At 31.3% G+C, this 19,521-nt stretch overlaps 1 protein-coding gene across 4 annotated transcripts; it reads right to left on the bottom strand.

The window, feature by feature from the left end:
• Positions 1–3,135: 3,135 nt before the first annotated feature.
• Positions 3,136–18,086, bottom strand: LOC106789517 (disks large homolog 5). Of its 4 annotated transcripts, none has more exons than XM_014753792.1 (14): positions 17,981–18,086; positions 16,993–17,095; positions 16,448–16,465; positions 15,991–16,138; positions 15,470–15,818; positions 14,977–15,396; positions 13,824–14,903; positions 13,058–13,740; positions 11,793–12,940; positions 10,607–11,576; positions 10,298–10,539; positions 9,974–10,203; positions 8,482–8,701; positions 3,136–7,553 (listed from the first exon to the last, which is right to left on the bottom strand). In XM_014753792.1, exons 2-14 carry the CDS (start codon positions 17,033–17,035, stop codon positions 7,447–7,449), a joined length of 5,658 nt encoding a protein of 1,885 aa, XP_014609278.1. In that variant the 5' UTR covers positions 17,036–17,095; positions 17,981–18,086; the 3' UTR covers positions 3,136–7,446. The 4 variants fall into 4 exon arrangements, with proteins under 4 accessions (XP_014609278.1, XP_014609280.1, XP_014609277.1 ...); XM_014753794.1 differs by having other exon boundaries at positions 12,606–12,940; XM_014753791.1 differs by having other exon boundaries at positions 11,793–13,740.
• Between the last annotated feature and the right edge of the window lie 1,435 nt (positions 18,087–19,521).

Genomic DNA, 19,521 nt, shown 5'->3' with positions numbered 1-19,521 from the left:
TAATAATAAAATATAAGAGGGACGTTAAATCATTAATATCACGTCGTAATACATGTATGTACATATTATATTGTTAATATATAGATATATACACACACATATCCAGTATACGCATGTATGTATAAAGAAGCGGTGTATATAAATAGAGATACAATTATAAATATAGATTAAAATATATTTGGTATCAAAACCATTGCAGGGAAAACGTTTGAAGGAAGAAAACGTAGTATATATATATATATATATATACATACATATAAATGTATATTTATATATATTTAGTAAATCGCTTTGCATTATTCTCGCAGTAGTACGTAAGACAAAATAACATAAGTGCCTATGTGTCTTGATTAACAAAATGTTTATAGAAAATCAAGCGGATAAATAAAGTGACCTTTTCGTTAACGAAGAATACGAAATTCATTGTTGAGTAATTATTTTTCCATATATTGTATTTTAAACCTGTTTTTTCTTCTCTTCTTATTATTAATATTTAATAAACATTCACACACATTCGATCGAAGAATAAAATATAAAGATATTTATCTTTTATACCCTATCTCGCGATTTTTGTATGCAGTTTTAATATACATCGAGTATAGATGAATTAGTATGTTTCGACGAAGAACATTGAATAAAAGAAGTTGGCGCATAAATAAGTAATATATATCTACTTAATTGTAAGAAGATGAAAAATGTTTATCGATACAAATCTCAATTTATGTATACAAAGAATAAAAGGATATACTTAATTATTTCCAAAAGATACAAATAATGTTGTGCACTCGGGCAATTGCTGAAATTAAAAAATATTCGTAATATGGACTACGATGCTCAATTATAAAAATGCGTTTCAACGTTTTTCTTACTTTTTTTTTTTTTACGATTGTACGTATCACGATGATGATTTTCAACGATACTTTTTTTTTGTATATTTTTATATTTTTTATCTTTTTTTTTTTATTTAATATATCAGGCGGGATTTTATTGCGGAGGTTTCGTATTAAAAGATACCGTCATTCGTCTGATTTTTTTTTTTTTTTTTTAGAACAACGAAGGATTTGACAGGCAGTGTACATGTGTTTGTATGTGTGTTTTGTAAACGTGTGCTTGTGTGTATGGTAGGAAGAAGTATAGGAAGACAATAATTGGCTCATAAAATAAAAGATAATATAAAGAACAAATAATTTGAGGTTTTTTTTCAATTTCCTTGCTATTTATGACTCTATTAAAAATATATTCTTTCAAATAATGATATATATATAATAAGGAATAAAAGTTGTGATGAAAGAATATATATATATATATACGGGGAAAAAAACAACCCTTAGACATCCTGACGTTAGGAACAATGGATATCGGGAAATGTGGGTAATATAAATACAAAAAGGTGTAAACGATAATAATCACAATAATGGATCACAATATCTCGTTAATTATTTATCCAAATACTGTAAATTAAAACTCTATTGTTTTAGTTTTTCATTGCGACACACTTATTTCTGTTTATAGTGTTTTTTTGTTTCTTTTTATCTTTTTCAATAACAAGTAATTTATCATCATAGTTCGACGATAAGAATATTGCACTAAGTTTTAATTGCAAAGTTTGTTTTTGTATTTGTAATAACAAATGTTTCCGTTTAAATAACCCGCTATGTGTTCGTGTTCGCGCGTAGTTTAAAGACTATTCACGATTATTTTTACTAATTAGTAATAATACATCTCTCGTAGTATATCAAACCTCGTGAAAATTGTAACAAATTCAAATCTCTCGGTGCATCGCCAGGAAGGCATCGATCATTTATTACCCGTTACTTTTGCCTGCAAAAGTTATGACATATTTATGTTCTTATATAAACCGCATATTACAATTAAGGAACACACACGACGTGCACGGTCTATTTATTAAAAGTTAATAATAAAATGCTAAATTAATGAAAAAATTTCTTTAGAAAATGCAAACTCTTTCACGGGCCGAGTTATCTCTAAAATATATAAACACTATTGGTTCCTAATATTTGCAAACGTTTTTGCATCTACGTTTATCTTTTATAGCAAATACTATTACAGATTTGTCAATTGGAAGACTTGGAAGAGATATAATGCAAAGATAGAAATAGAAAGGGATAGGATATATGGAGGAAATCAAAATGATCAAATTGATGATAAAGGTAATTATTTCTGGAGGGAGTGATACGACAGATGAATGTGATTAAAAAGAGAATAATAGGGTGGAAAGGGGGGTGAATGGTGGTGATAGGTATACACATGATCGCTACAAAATTTAACATAGAAGATAGAAGAATACTATCGAAGACTAGTCGTGATCTACGTTCGGAATATGTATTCGCAATCACCACGGATGTGTCGTGCTAATCGCGTTATATTATTCGAACGAGACCGCCGTTTTTTCCGCTTCTCGGCTATATAATATATCACCATCAACGCTTCAATGATTATTAATTATTATTAGTATCATCTTATTACCGCATATGTGAATTCTGAGTGCACCCGGCTTATGCACCAATTATATCTTATATATAGAATTATAATTACTAGATTTGAGATCCAAGTGAACAAAGTTTATGATGAACATTGACTTTGCTTTTATTCCATTTTTAAATTTTGACGAATTTTTGATAAGTATTATGGTATATGCATTTTATATATTATTATATTATTTCGTTTAATCTCTGTTCACTTGTTCTTTTGATTGCAATCAATCATGCTGAGAATGAGACGAATAGTAGTCATCTCTTTCGTTTCTTTCTTAAATATCCGCACTTGTGTGTATGTGTCGAACAATTTTTATATATAAAATGTGTGCTTTAAGTGCGAAATATCAAAAGTGTGTTATTAAATACATGACATCTATATACTCATCTATATATAAGTATTGCCGAAAATATGCATTTATTGTTATAATATACTATATATGTGTGTGTATATCAATATATATATATACATGATACATTTTAGATGTATTACATATATAAATATATTAATATTTATAAAGGATATCTCGAAATTTCTATTACGAATTCTTAAAGCTTGAGTAGATCAAATTTTGAATAGAAACTAATTTTATCTACTCATTGTCAGTCTCTTCTACAAGTTCTAGGAGTTTGTAATAGATTTTTCGAAATACCCTGTATGTACGTATAGAAGAATTGTTAAGTTGATATGTCGTCGAAATAGTAATCTTATACATATCACAGTACTGTGATCGAGAATAATCATAATCACACGTTATCCTTCTTTTTTCTTCTTTGATACTATTTTGCGCTTCGCTTAGCCCTCGATTCATTTATTTCTTCCTTTTTTCTTATTATTATTTATTTATTTCTTTTTTTTTATATCGAAAGACAAGGAAAATGTGATTTTTAGCGAGGCACATATTTGAGCTAAACTTGAAACCGAAGTTAAAATACGAGGGAAAGCAAGCTTTTTTTTTTTTGTTGTTGACTTCTTGCAATAAAATCTTAATCAAACATAATTTAATTTTTGATAAGGTTTAAAGAAAAAAATGGAATAAAAGTAAAATAATTATGCTTGAAAGAGCCATCATTTTTTATCAAATTATTTTTTATGCAAATATACTTAAATTTAATTTTTAGATTGTCCGTGTTTAAAGAGTCTTTCAATTATAAAAGCTAAAGCGAAAATACTCGTCACTATTTTTCCTTTGGATAAAATACTTGGCCCTTAATTCATTTAAAATTCCAAATAAGCTTTATAGCGAAATTATACATTGATAATTGATCATTTCGCTTTTGTATCAAAAAGTATATCTAACTCTGTTAAGTTTCTTGGCTCTATAATAAGAATAAATGTAATTATTATTCTTATGAATTAGTTTTAAATATTCTTGTAATTTTTGGTCTCGTTTGTTGTAACTTATGCCTAAATATTGTCTTGTCAAAAAACTAAATTTTACGTAAATCAATATCACGTAATATCAATATCTAATTTATATTTTGTTTTTAATTTCTTTACTTTCATATGTTGCATACGATTTGCAATTAATTATTTTAAACAATATTTTTGTCGAGATAATACATATATATTCTTCGATTTCAAGAAGATTCGAACCGCTCAAAATATGTTATAGAAAAATAATTTCTTTTAAATAGTTTTTTTTATCGATGAAGAAAAAATAAATTTCGCGGCCCGTGAATAGCGATAACAATCAACAACCATTAATTTTTTAAGAAATGCTAGCCTTCGATTGAAATAGTTATGTGTACACACAGATGTTTGCGTTTTTAAATAATCGATTACGTATCGTTAAATTTAAAACGGACGAAGGTTTTATCTATATCCAGAATATTTCAATTGATACAGATAAACATTTTGTAAAAAATAAAATTAGTAAATAATAAATAAATTAATTAATTTAATATACCTTTAGCTTGACATTTATAAATCAAATATATAACGATGAAAAAATATCTTTGTATCAATTTCATCTGGATTTAGATATTTCAGTACTGCACAATTACATTATACATAAAATATACTTAAATAATTATCACTTGTATTTAAAATTAATCTTGCATCTTAAGCTCGTTAAAAACATCATAATAATATAAACCTAATATGTTAACATATCTTAAAAAGGAAATACCAATAAAACTATTACATAATTATTGATTATTTTAGAATTGGATTAAAATTCTAAAATAAAGCTATAAACTATCAATTAAAGCTCATCCGAAATAAAAAAAGACTTTCGACGTAAAATATCTTTTTGTTCAATAATAATAGCATAATACGAGCTACAAATTTATCACATTTTCACGATTCAAAAACTTTTAAATTAAAAAAAAAATTTTGGAACTAAAAGTCTTTTCGTCTAATAAAAATAACATAATATGACTTACAAATTTATCACATTTTGACGAATCTACAAATTCCGAAATACAAAATGAACTTTAGAAATAAAATGTCTTTTCGTCAAATTAGAAATCACATAATATGACTTAAAATTTTATCACATTTTGACAATGCAACAAAGATTTGACAATTTTATTAGTTTTTTTTTCTATTTTTCTTTTTGCAATCGTTTAAAAAGTGACGGAGGAGTTTTAATATGCTGTTCATTTCTATAACCAATGCCTATTGTTTCCTACGAGGTATTTACAATTCGATAGCAGGAACTGAGTGTTATTTCAATTCCATTGACTGTTTCTATTATCAATTCCTTGCTTCAACAATTTATAACTTTTAACTCTCCAAACCAACTCAGTAACAATACGTACTTAACAACATGTATCTAAACAATAAACTAATAAAAATGTGTGTGTGATATATATATATATATATATATGCAGGGTATCTCAAAAGGTAAATAGGTTTTTTTAACACTAAACCTACCGACGTATTTATGTATATTTATTCCTACTGTGAGCGATCAAATGATCTCTTTAAAAAATAACATTTATTTTAATATAGGATGAGATTTTAGCCAATTGGATAGTGAACAATATATTTTCTTTTATTTAGAAATAAATAATATAAATTTTATGCGTTTTTACACTACATTTTTTTACAAATTACAAGATTCATACAAATTACCACATTTTTACGAATTATCGGACGTGGTCAATTTGACCACGCGTGGTAGGTTTAGTGTTAACAAATGGCAGTAATAACTCAATTTTGTAAAAAGTGGCACTTTGTCTTCTTATGTATAACTCTATCTAACTGTCAATGATAATTATTTGTGATTGCTTGTCATTTGTACAATAAGTCTTAAAAACGACTTTCTCTAGAAAATCCTTGAAACTCTTAAATAAAGCTTTTTTGGTCATAAGTTTATTTACCTATTTTATCTCATTAACACGTAATATAAGTTCGATTCATACCTTTCGGGATATCTTGTATATATTCATATATGTATATTTAGAGTTTCTCCTGTTCATATATTTCCGAGTAAATATCTTATAACTGGTTGCAGTTATAAAAAAAGTTTATCAACAAAAAGTTATCCTTCTATAATTATATAATATATATAATTGTTTTCAATATTTTGCATTGCTTATGCGACAATCGAAAACTTAATAATTAAGTTAGTCAATTTTTCATTAGCCAATATGAAAAAATTGTCGTCAAACTTGAAATCAGGATTACAAACTATCAACTTGCAAAAATTTACAAATACAGTGATGCCTTGCCTTGATTTGAACGATAATCATTCTTAGGATTACTGTCATCAAAGGCGTGATTTGACAACGTGGCTGTGTACGATCAAAAAATTCTAATGTTTTAGATCGGATTGTATAATGAAGAATCACATAATTATATAATTACATAATAATAATTATATAACATATAATTACATAATAAGATCACATAATTAAGAATCGTTAACTAAGGCCGTTGTAAACGAGGCATCGCTGTGTTTTTGATAAGTAAATAAAATATTTATATAGCATGAAATATAAATTACAATATAGTAAAAATTTAACACGCATTTTATAATTGACTCAAAACAGTGAAAATAGTTTTCATTAAACTTTCTTGAAACTATAACCAATTGCAAAGATATTTGCGATAATTTTCACACGCGTATAAATATAAAAAAATCATTATAATATAATCTAACACTATGTTTTGTTTATCAACTAAAACTTAATAAGAAAATGTATTACCTGGTTTAGATAAATTATATACAAATAAGTATCTCTTTTTCAACATTGAAAAATATCATGTTGTTTGTACAGCTTTACCATGAACTATAAAAGTTCATTTTGTCAATCAATCTTGTCTACTCGAGATATTAAAATTGGTTTGAAGAGTTTATAATAACAAGTGCAGGCACGGCAACAGTTGATTTTTTAACTAAACGATTATGTGTCTGATCGATATTCATCCATCAGCGGGCCACGGTACGACGGATATCAAATTTCGCCTATGGTCTGACAATATTCCACAAATATTTTATCCAATTAATCCTCTCAATTTAAATTCCAATTAATCATTCCAACAGATCGATTCAATTAATCTTTTCCATACATTTTCAAATCAATTAAAACTAACATAATTAATCAAACAAAGTGTCCCATTTTATGATTTCATTATTTTCCTAATTTGTATTATAAAGTAATAAAAAATTAGGATCTATTTACATCTATCCTGATGTTGAATCTAATAAGAAACAGAGAGGAAAAAACTAATCAATAATACTTTTTCTTCTATTAATGAAATATAAATCTGTGGGACATATATATATATATATATATTTATAAATATATATATATATTTATAAATATATATATAACAAAATCTTTGAGAACAAGTTTCAAAAAATCTGTATTTTCTCCGGTAAAAGACCAAAAAAACAATATTTGGAAAGCATAACTTTTTAAGTATGCACGACGTAAGGGCCCCCTGGTGGAATTATATTGATTTCCACTGTGGTTTACGGGGACCCCCCCTTTGATGTCAGGGAAGTCCTCGTGGAACCCAAAGTGCTTTACTTTGTTCTTCATCAACGGCCCCCTTAACTTGTGTGCATATATAGGCTACATTCACTCCTGCTGGAATAACAGCTGAAATTTTAAATAATTCAATATAAATATTTATTTGATAAGTGAATTTATATTAAATAGCAATCCTTTTGCTCCGAATTGCATTTTATATGAGTCCTTTGAATCTAGAGTATCTCCAATGATCTTGAAGTATAACGAGTATATGTATAAAAGATATCTATCATATGTGTATTAACATATTCATATTTTATTTCATGTGATTTATTAATGTATAATAAAACACTCGATATGTAAGTATATTTACACAAATAATTTTTGATACAAATATGTAAACATATTTGTATTATTACGTATTAATATATTTTAGTATTAAGAATTAACCCTATTTATTAAAGACTTATTTGTTAAAATATATAAAATTAAACATTAATTTAGCATTTTACTAGAATTTAGCTTTGGTAATACAATTTTAAGACATTCAAAAAGTAGAATTAATCGATTTGGCCAGTGAAAAACTTATATATTATACAAATAAAATATGAATATGCTAATACACGTATATCAATGTGCAAAAAACTACACGGAATAAAATACGGAGGTATTATATTAATTACACGTGTATACGTAAACTTTTTAGTAAAGATATAAGATATAAGATATAAAATTAATATGTACAAAATTATGACTACTGTTAAATATACGATCTTGAACAGTGAATAGTACTATACAAAACGTATATATAAGCCATACTATATATAGTTTTTTACATTTTGTACATAAAATATTCATGTTAATTAAGTATTTGGCAATACTGGATCCCTCAGGCAATTGATTATTATGAAATAATTGAGTATAAGCAAGAAGTATCAGTATTTTGAAACGATAACACTTCTTTGTACTCCAGTGTCGTATCAATAGCAGTCACATTTTCTTATAAGCATATCGGAGCGAAAGGTTTTATATATCTGGTGTAAAAATATTCACTTACCAGAAATAAAATGCCTATATTCAGCTTCCAACTTGAGTGCCTGTTCATACATTTCTTTAGCAGCCTTGGCGCTGACTTTATCACTAGGATATCTTGAGTCTTTTACCTCCTTTATTTGCTTAGTGCTCTTAAATTTGATCAATAAGACTATTGGATAGATCTGATGTCTATGAAGTCGTTCGATAGAAGCGATTGATATATCCAAGATACAATGTGTGTTCTATTGAATTAAAATCATTCTTATTAAATATTAAAAATTCCAATACAGCGTTTCTCAACCTGCGAACGTTGTTCAATTTAGAATGGGCCGAGAAATGATAACTGCTAACTTACGCCAATTCGAGGAAATAGAATTATTTGTAAGAGATTTTCAAAATGTCTTGTGAGATCGCGATGACAGACGTAATTCTAATTTATCAGATTCCTATAAATTTTATATTACGAAATAATATTTCGAGCGTGGTACCATTACAAGTAAATGTACTAGATCGCACGTTAAAGAAGGTTGATAAACGCTGCTCTAACAGGCTTTTAAGAATATCTTTAACACGTTGACTACCTAGCGAAATAATAATAAAATCCCATCAAGCCACACCTATTACGGAATGAAAAAAGATTTGACGTAATTTGTAAAAGGAAAGTTCTGAAGTGTTTCATCGATTTTTTTTATAAATAACACCAATTTTTATTTACACTTCTCACTTTACATAAATACTACAACGAAAATAAATATAACATACAACCTACCTTTCTTCTTTTATACCGGCTAGGAGCCGACAATGGAAAAGTTATTGATTTTATTTACAATTTTTTTAATTTTAATTTTATTTCTTATTTATTCTGCTTTTTAATTTCTGAATTTTATTTTTATTGTCTTTGTGTATTTTATGTTTTTCATTAATTTGGAAATAATGATAGGATGTGTGATTCAAAAGATGCTTAAAATACCAAGACTGATCATAGTGTGCTTACTCAATAAAAAATATTCTTTAAACTTCGATAACAAGAATAATAAATTCTCACTTGGAAGTTTACTAGGATCAGTGACATTGTAATCATTTTCGAACCTTTTGAATGTTATGTTCTGCATCAAAAACTGCTGGAATTGTATTGGCCCGATATTTTTTTTATGTAGTATTCATATGAAAATTCATTTTTTAAATAATATTAAACTTTTAATTTATCAAAAATAATTTTGTATAGTTTATTTAAATAAAATAAATATTCATTATACTACCATATTTTTTTTGTAATCTAAAAATAGGAGCTGTACCTTACAGATTATGTTATTGGTATAATCTATAACATTTCGGCATAGATTTCGAATCTAAAATGGCAGAATAACTGGAGACTTTTGCTTGTTAGATAATTAATAATAAAAAATATAACCGTCACCCATATATAGCTGACAACTCATCTGGCACATTACATATCACCAAAATTTTAATGACTTGGCAGTCAACGTGTTAATACGTTTAAAAGGTTTAATTACCTTTTCGCAAATATCTTTGACAGCTTGAACGGTGGTACATTCGAAATAACTTCCTTTCTTCCTGTAATCCACATAAAGGGAATCTCTTAAACCTTGCTCAAGGGTAGCTTGAGAACAATGCATAGCTTCTGCCAGGCATCTTGTGAATTGTCCAGGAAATTCCTGTAATAATTTTGTCACAACGCATTCGCTCAAGGGACCAATTATCAGTACAGGTCTCAAAGCTGGATCTATAAGGAAAATATGTAATGCATTAATTTTATGTAATATTTGGAATGAATATGTTTTTTTTTTTTATAACCACAGAGAGTGATATATACTCACAATCGAGCCTTTCGACTCGTTGATAACTGGCTGGAAGGCTTTCTTCATTCAATGTTCCACTGTCACTATACCATCCCATATTTACTCCAGTAATATGAGATAGTTCCTTACTATCTCTACTAGACGAACGTTGATGCTTTTTTCGGCGAAAGAAACTTCTACGTGCACTTGTTGTACCGCGCCTGCCTGCGTCCGTTTCTATGTCCCCTAAGGATCGACGTAAAAGTAATTCTTCTTCGATTCTAAAAAATACAAATACATGTCAATAATTATTTCGGTATCGTCATAGGTAATTGTAGTTCTACCTACTTGAATTTGCTTGGAATTATGCCACAAGTTTGGCGCCTACCAGTTTGGTCAACCATCCAAGCTCTCCAATTACCTGGTGTACCATTGAACATAGTATTATCCACATACAAAATATCATCCTTGTTGAAGTGAAGTTGCAAACTGTCTCCTACGTCTCCAACTCGATCAAACATCGCTTTAATATAAAAACTATCACCAGGTTTATCCTTGACATCATTGTATCGCTGTGGTAAATATTGAGCTATTAAGGTCACTTTATCAGCTGGTCTAGCTAATTCGAGTGCGGCTTGTTCAGCGGTTGCTTGCTTCAGATCTACACCATTGTATTCCAATATTCTATCTCCAGAACGCAAACCAGCTTCTTCTGCCAAACAGCCAGGCTGCACGGAATGAACGAATATACCAACGCCATTGCCTCCCACGAGCGAGATACCTAAGTTAGAACACTTCCTAGTTTCAATGAATAAATATCTTGGTTCACCTGGAGTTGGACTTTTACGATTTTGTTCTTCCTGTGTCGGACTCCTTACGGTCGCATTCTGTCTCTGCAATGTTGTGGCAGCTTGATTAAGTTGTGCACGTGTTAGAGCACTTCCAGTTACACGCAAGGAATCAAGGGTGGCGGAATTACGCATGTTGTCGAGAGTAGCTGAACTACGTAGTTCAGGCTTTCTGATATTGATATCCAAAGACGCTGAATTTCGAATTTCACGTTCTCTTTCTTGCGTAGACCTAACTTCCAAAGAAGCAGAATTTCTTATATCTCTTTCTGCACGTTTTACGCTCAGTAAATTGGTAGTAGTAGCAGTAGTGTCGCGTTCGGGCTCGGTGCTTTCCAAAGGTTCGATCGAAGGTTTCCTTGGAACTTCTGGGCTGTTACATGGTGTTGGTGAGCCACTTCTGGTGCCACCTTCTCCAGCAACAGCTTCCGAAGAACTTGACGATGCCGATCCTTCAAGTTCGTTGTACTCTTATAAAGAAAAATATCACAATGAAGGAGATGTAAACGATTTTCAAGTAAACACTACAAAACATGTTATAACAACAAGATAGGAAGAGAATTTTATCTTTTTTATTTTAAAAATCATGCGACATCGATAAAGTGCGTATGCCGTACATAGATGTAAAAAGGAAAGCTACCGTTCGTTGTTGATAAAATGTGCCTGAACTAAGAAACAACACTTACTGTCTGGACTGTACTGCACCAACATCGTTATGGAATTACCACACTGGCGTAAAACATTGGCAGCTAGTTGGTAGGTAGCACTTCTCATATTAATTCCACACACTTCTAGAAGTTGATCACCGATTTGAAGACCAACTTGGGACGCTAAGCTATGCTCACTAACGGTGGAAACGAAAACTCCTCCACTTTCCAAACAAGAAATTTGTATACCCAGTGGTTCGACCGATTTGTCTATGTGAACTCTACGTAGTTCACCAGGAGCTGGCCGAGGTTGAGAGTAACAATAATCTGGCATGCTCGATCTCTTGCTACTATTGCCTCCCCTGATGGTTCCTCCTGTACTACTTCCATTACCAGTTCCAGGACTGAGAACCTCTACATGAAAGGTCGGCATTGGACTGCCTCTTTCGGACGTTCTTTCTATACTTCCAGTCGAAAGTTTACCAACGCTGTTTTTTGATGTAACACTAGGATTGGACGGTATACGAAAACGTTGATTTTCCTTTTTTCTTGGGAACGTACCACCTTCGTAACCATGAGTGTATGCTGGCACATCGTATGCCATGCTGACTGGTGGAGCACGAGGTTTGTGGTAATGCAAGTCTACGGAGGGTGTGTGCAAATGACCAAAACTCGTTTGCGGACCCGGACTATACGGAGGCTCGAAACAGTAGGATCGTGCATCAGGAAGTCCTATAGACTCTCCGGATTGTGCAGACGGCAATGACGGTGGTGATGGATATCTCGAAGGTAAAGAGTTTTGCTGGTGTGGATGCGGATGCAAATGTGTGTAGGGGGGAAAAGAGAAATTACCAGCTAATTGTTGTCTAGGTCCACTAGTGGACGAAGTTGACGACCCAATGCCTGAATAGAGTTGAGAGTGTGCTCTATTATGTTGCAATGTTTCTACCTGGCTATCGTTACTCGTAGCGTACTTCTGTGCTTTCTTTTTAGCGAAGTAGTCCATGTCTCGACCAATATTTCCAGATTTTACAGAGAAATCGATACTTGTCTCGGATGGCGCCAATGTCGAGCTAAGCCTATTATCGGTATTTTCTATTTCGATCGTCGGCTTCTTATCTATCGTAATGTCCTTGAATTGTACTGCTGGCGTGAAGGACTTCTGACCAAAGAGTTGTCCCGATTTGCTGAAATTTGGTAATGGTGTTTCTACCGCTTTATAAACAGTATGTCGATTACTGACATTAGAGAAATTAGCTAGAGGGATAGGGTTGGAAATACGATTATAGTTGTAACTATCATACTTTGGTGGATGATTTAGAAGTACGCTCAGTGGTAGCCTTTCCTTCGTTTTTCGTGGGTGTAATATCGTACCAGTACCATTTTGTATCAATGGACCACCTCTAGCCTTGGGCCATGTACCACCGTTTTTCTCCATTTTTTCTGTTCCACGTCGTTTACTTCTTTTCAGTACACCGTTATTAGTTTTCTTGTGATAACTCTCAATAACTGAATCGAGCTCCGCTATTGCATCCTGTTCCTGTTCAAACGTATTTGGACTGGAGTTGGGATGCCTCTTCTTCTTATCATCTCGATCCTTACTAGGTTTTCGACCTCTCACGAAATCGATTTTTTCTCTTATATTATCCCAAGCATTACTGATTCCACTTTGCTTTTCCCCGCTAACAGACTTCGAAACTTTATAAACACTTCTGTCTCCAAAGTTCGAGCAAATGTATCTTCTATCAGAATCGTCTGATGTTGTTTTCAACATCAATCTTTCATGTTCAGTTTGCGAAAAATTGTTTACCATCTTTTGCTTCTCCGTTGTAAAACTGCCACTGATCGGCATTGTTTCGGAACTAGTAGCAGAAGGTAAAGAAATACCTTTTAGCGTTGTGATCGTTAATACATCTGTTGTATTGTCGTTCAAGATCGACATTGCTTCGTGTGCCGAATTTATTCCATCCATTGGTTTGCTATTGATCTGAAACATTTTAAATTACTATGTTAAATGTTTCTTTAAAAATATTTAAATAATGTGAACAGAAAAAGAAAGATATAACTTACATTTAAAACTCTGTCACCAACTGCTAAATGTCCATCTTTGGCAGCTGAACTGCCAGGTGATATTTTTGATATATAAATACCAAGCTCTAAAGCAATGCCATGTGGAATAGAGCCAACAGGAAGCTGTATAGTCCTCAACGATCTTCCAGCTAATCTTCGTCTTCTTATAGTCAATGTGGTTGGACTTACGGCACAAGAACGTAGCGTTTCTAAAATCATTCTTGAAGATACTGAAGCACAATCAAGGTTGTTAACACGTATGATGCAATCGTTTACTTTTAATTTGCCATCAGCTGTACTCCCTTGTGTCACTTGTGCTACGTAAACACCTGTATCATCAGGATAATATGGATCGTCGCGTCCTCCCACTAACCTTACACCCAGATCACGATCGGTATCCACGAGTCTGCTCAAATCCATGTGAATAGTAAGTACTTCCCACTCGTTGGCTTCCGTATCGATAGTCGTGTCGTGGCCATGCGCAATACCTTGTCCAAAGACACTTGCCCTTAATGCGTCGCCAGACTCTATCTTCTCCTTTAAATCTTTCAGCTCTCTTGAAGCTTCGTTTCGTTGTTTTTTTATATCATCAGAATCACGCAAAGCACCCGCCAATTCAGAGACAGCACGATCACGTTCCTTCCTTAACCTATCGCACAATGTTCTTATACTTTCTCTTTCTAGTACTATTTTGTCTCTCTCACTAAATGCCCAATCTCTCCTTCGTTTGGATACTTCTGCTTCTTGTATAGCTTCCTCGAGTTCGGTTTGCAACGTGTCAACTGATTTTCTAAGCTTGTCTAATTCTAAATTAGCTTGGTCTATATTGTCCATACGTTCTTTCTCCCCCTTAGCATCCCCATTATCTGTTTCACGTTCAGCTTCTTTGTTCACACTGTCTCGTTCTCGGTTATAAGAATGCAATTCCAAACGATTTTTGTAGTCTCTGTTCGCACCTTCGGAATAATCACCGAACTTTTGACGTAATTCATTACACTGCTTTAAAGATTCGTCCCTGTCTTGAAGTGCTGATGATATTTCTCTCCTTAAGGTTTCTATCTGATAAGACAATGTCTTTTTCTAATAAAAGATTTAAAAAATATATTAATTTTGTATGAAATAAAAATATTTTTTTAACACAAATACTTCTTACCTCCTCAATAAGTTGTTTATTTTGAGTTTCTAAATGCGTGATTTTATTGTATGATTGGCTTAGATCATCACCAAGTTTTTCCATTTCTTTGTGTACAGTGTCTCTTTCACCCATAATTAAACTATATTCTTGTAATGCTGCATTCCTTTCTTCCGTAAGCCGTTTAATATCTTTGCTTGTTTTCATGCGTAACACCATGGCTTGATTAATTTCTTTGACTGCTTCTTCATGTTGTTGCTGCATTTTAGCCAGAGCTTCTCTATACTCGTTCCTTTCCCTTAAAGCAATGTCCCACTGTCTTATGGCAGCGGTACATTGCTGTTTCAACCCATTACGCTCACGTACGGCAGTATTACGTTCTTGGAGAATTTCATCATATTGTTTTTTCAATCTTGCAGCTTCTTCTTGCGATAATTCCAACTGATTACAACGTTAACAGTTTATTAGTTGTAAAAGATCATTATTATTAAAATAATACAAATATTGATGTTACCTTGTTAACAACAGATGAGTGAGATGTTATTAAATCGTCATATCTCTTTCTTAGCGAGTCATAATCATCCTTGATGGCTTCATATCTTCTAAGTGCAGATAAATAATGCTGATTCATAGCATCTCCATTGTTGGTGTCAGGAACTAGAGCTTCCTGATTCTGACATCTCAATTCTGACACTTCTTTCTGTAGTACTTGTACTTCTCTATCCAGTCTCTGCTTGTCATTTACCAGATCTCCATACTTTCCACGGAGAGCGGAACTTTCTTGGGACGTTGCTTCTAATTGATTCATAACTGCTATATGTTGTCCACGGTAATACTCCAATTCTTTCATAGTATGTTCACACCTGTAAAAAAATATTCATGTTCTGCTTGTTTTTGTTCCACTTTTGCTATAACACAATCATTGTATTGCTAACATATATAGTATGAGGATTGGTATGCATGCTTATAATTAAGCATGCGGATTTATAATAACTTCAAATGAGGACAAAATAATTAAACAAAATCAAGACAAACCGTCTAACAGTATCGGAGTGTTTATGCCTAAGTAACTTAAGCTGATGCATTGCTTTATCACAATGAGCTTGTAAACCCTCATAATTGGAACGACATTCAGAACCCCCAACAGGATTTCCAACGCTGACGTAGCCTCCACTATCCCTTTCTGCATGCCAGGTGAAAAGTATATTTCAAACAACAGGCACAACACAACAGGGATATGGGATAATAAGATATAATAAAAAAGAAAGACATGCTTATATGTTAAACAAAGAAAGAGACACATATTTTAAACGTAAAAACAAAAACTATTTATTTTGGATTAGCAAATATTCCAAATTTTAGGTCAATTATTTAAATATAATCTTAGACATCTACTTAAGAAAACTGACCGATACTTTGTAGACAAACTTATCGAGCACTACAACAAAGAAAACTTATAGTAAAAATGAAATCTCGTCAATGTGCTTCTTACCCATGTTCAGTGCTCCATCTAGAAAAGAAAGAGAGATAGATATATTATACATTTTTATATAAAGTATGATTATTAAATATAAATTATATGTTATATAATGTTGGAAGAAAGATCTAGCAAGATAACAACATCAATACGTAATATCTTAATTATTGGAGGGAAAGATTCAAACCAACGAATACTTGTTCCACTAGACGAAACATTATAATCAGAATTCTCACTAGCTTTCACCAGAAAAGAAACTCTAGGTCACGCATGTAAGCATCATGATTCATCATTATTTTTTCAGTGAAAAACTATGAATGATCTCTTCCAAATTTTAGAAAGCTGATATAAAAATAATTATAATACTAATAGAAATATTGTGTCCTAATTTATAAGTACTATAGATTAAATGCTTATTTATAGTCAGACGTATTACCTAGAAATAATAATATACTATAAAGATAATGATGTGTTTTGATGTTAATGAAGATCAACATAAAAAGATCGTTATATTTCTTCATGGTATGAGAATTAATAATAAATGTAGAAAGAAAACTCACCACTACCTCCAGTGCTACCCAAGGATGATGCACCAGAAGCCATGCTCTTGTTCCATCAAGTCTCTACAAATATTTTTCTAGCAAGGTATGTGCTAGGTATCGCCTGGAAAGTACCCATATACTGTACTTTACGGAAGAGTGAACCCTTTGTGAATTACTAAGAAGTAGCCTTCGGTATGACATTAGAGCTACTATATAAACGTAGTCGCGCGCATCAGGGGGATGCAACATTGCACCTGCCACACATCTATACTGTCTGGTGCTTCAATACAAATGCACATACTGAAGTATATCAAAATTTATCATGCATGTCACTTTTTCCACGCGACCAACAGAAGACACGATTTTATACGTGTGGACGATGGTATATGTAGTATATCGTGTGTACGTGTAAGTGTGCACATTGCGTGTAGTTGGTATATATATATATATATATGTACGTGCTATGTATGTATGTATATACTATGTATGCATGTATGATGTATGTACTATGTAGGTATATACATATATATATATATATATAATATGTACTATGTACGTATGTATGTATGTGTGTGTGTGTGTCGAAGAACAACGAGAGAGGACGTATGTTTTCTGAATGGGCGTAATAAATTAATCTACGTCTTGCTGATGTGTCCGAGGTTAACGCGTATTGTTTCTTTTCAATGATTGTTACGAGATTATCGATATTCTAGGTGAGTTTGTGCTTGAACGTGAAAAGACATGTCACGGAGGTAGCTTCAATATCGCCAGGAAAGAAATTAAAAATTCTTTTGTTAGATTAGAGGCAGGGGAGGGGGTGGTGGAAACGAATAGACCAAACGGTCTCGAAAAGGTGATTTCAATGATACATGCCATGAATCTATGGCGATAATGTGCAAAGGTTCGTATTCCTTTAATGTTTCACACGAGACTTTGTAAATGCCGATCGTATTGTACATCCCGAGAACAAATAACACACCGATTTTCGTAATAATTGATCGCTCACCTGCTGAACTAACGAGCCTGACAATTAACCATTTTCGTCTACCACTTCGGCCAATTTCGTATTGTCGGTAATAAACATACTTCACGGACTATGTAGTTTAGAGGGCAGTGTCGGGCGTGGCGCTGCTGTGTTAAATAAAAGGGTTACTCCGTCGATCGTTTAAGATCTTTCTTTTTTCATATATCTTTTTATATAGATCATTTCATTTTAATCCTTTCTTTTTCTATTTCTTTTTACGTTTCTTTAATCAATGATAAGTCTCTCTCTCTCTCCCTCTGTATTTATTTCTTTAATTATAAGTTAAAAATTTATACTATACACACACTTTTTCCCGCGCAAATTCGAATTGTTGTAAAACTTATAATATTTTGTTACGGCGGGAAATTTAAATTGCGAGATATTAGTAAATTCCGACCTTATCGACCGGCTCCTTCCCTTCTTTTGTCATACTAAAGTATTGACTGCTTATTTTTATTCTTTTTTGTTATTTATTAGAGATTCTTTGTATGTGTTACAGATTAATAACTGTATTATATTCTTTGATAATATTTATCTAAATAATCTTTCGAGTGTAATCTTTTTTTGTTTTTCTTTTTGTTTCATCAAAGGGAGCACTTTATTTTTATATCGGCTAACAAGAGACATTCAGTGGCCTCGGATAAATTTGTCTTTTACCCTTCATTGAGATATCTGGAAATAATTTGTGTAAAATTAGGGGGAAATTATACTTCTTAGGTAACCTACTTTTACAAAGCTGTATTAATATTCTAACCTGGCCTTGCGTAAATCACCTATCATAGAAGATAGCCTATCGTCTAAGAATAAATTCGAATGAACGAAAAATCGATTTTATTACGATAAGTTTACTACGTGTAAGCGTTTCTTATTATTTTATATCGTTTATTGAATAAAATTTTATATATATATATATATATATATAGTTTATTTGTTTTTTAATAAATAATGTCAATAAAATTTATATAGCAAGTAATAATTATCATTAATATTATAAATAAAAAAGAAATATGAATCACATAATTATCAGTATTCATTTCTTTGTGAAACTGTTTATTTATACATTAAACTTTACATTTTGATCCAGCATTGTAATATACTTTACTACATTAGCATTAGAAAGACAATGTTATTTTGTGATAAGAACTAAACAGTTTTATTTGCACAAACGAAGAATAAAAAGTGTAAAGATAATATAAATTGATAGAAATAAATTATGTTTATTATATTTATTATGTTGATAACATTCTTTTTTAAATATATTTCTTATAATTTGCTTAACAACATATTGTAGAAAAATTTACAAAGGATCTTATCGAAGAAAAGAAAAAATTTATTTATATCGGTTTTATTTTTTATTGGTGAACCATCAGTTATCGCTGATATAAGAGTCGACAATTGTGCATTTACAAAAAAAAAATATATATTATACATATATATATATATATATATGTGGGAGAAATCAAAAGAAAAAACAAGAAAATACAGAATATGCGAATACTCTTACCAGTCATAAGAAATATACA

This window comes from Polistes canadensis, unplaced genomic scaffold, assembly GCF_001313835.1.
Source record: "Polistes canadensis isolate GaletaPanama2010 unplaced genomic scaffold, ASM131383v1 scaffold_188, whole genome shotgun sequence".
In the NCBI taxonomy this organism is placed as follows: domain Eukaryota; kingdom Metazoa; phylum Arthropoda; class Insecta; order Hymenoptera; family Vespidae; genus Polistes; species Polistes canadensis.
Note: the sequence above shows the minus strand (reverse complement) of the source record. Positions and strands in the feature narration are given on the sequence as shown.

Bases quoted from the DNA above. Each gene is read 5' to 3' on its own strand.
- LOC106789517 (XM_014753791.1), bottom strand. From the start codon at position 17,035: ATGGCTTCTGGTGCATCATCCTTGGGTAGCACTGGAGGTAGTG. The intron at 14,904-14,976 runs GTAAGAAGTATT...ATCTTTTATTAG, and splicing joins ATAAACAACTTATTGAGGAG to AAAAAGACATTGTCTTATCA. The intron at 7,554-8,481 runs GTAAGTGAATAT...TTAAAATTTCAG, and splicing joins ATATAGGCATTTTATTTCTG to CTGTTATTCCAGCAGGAGTG.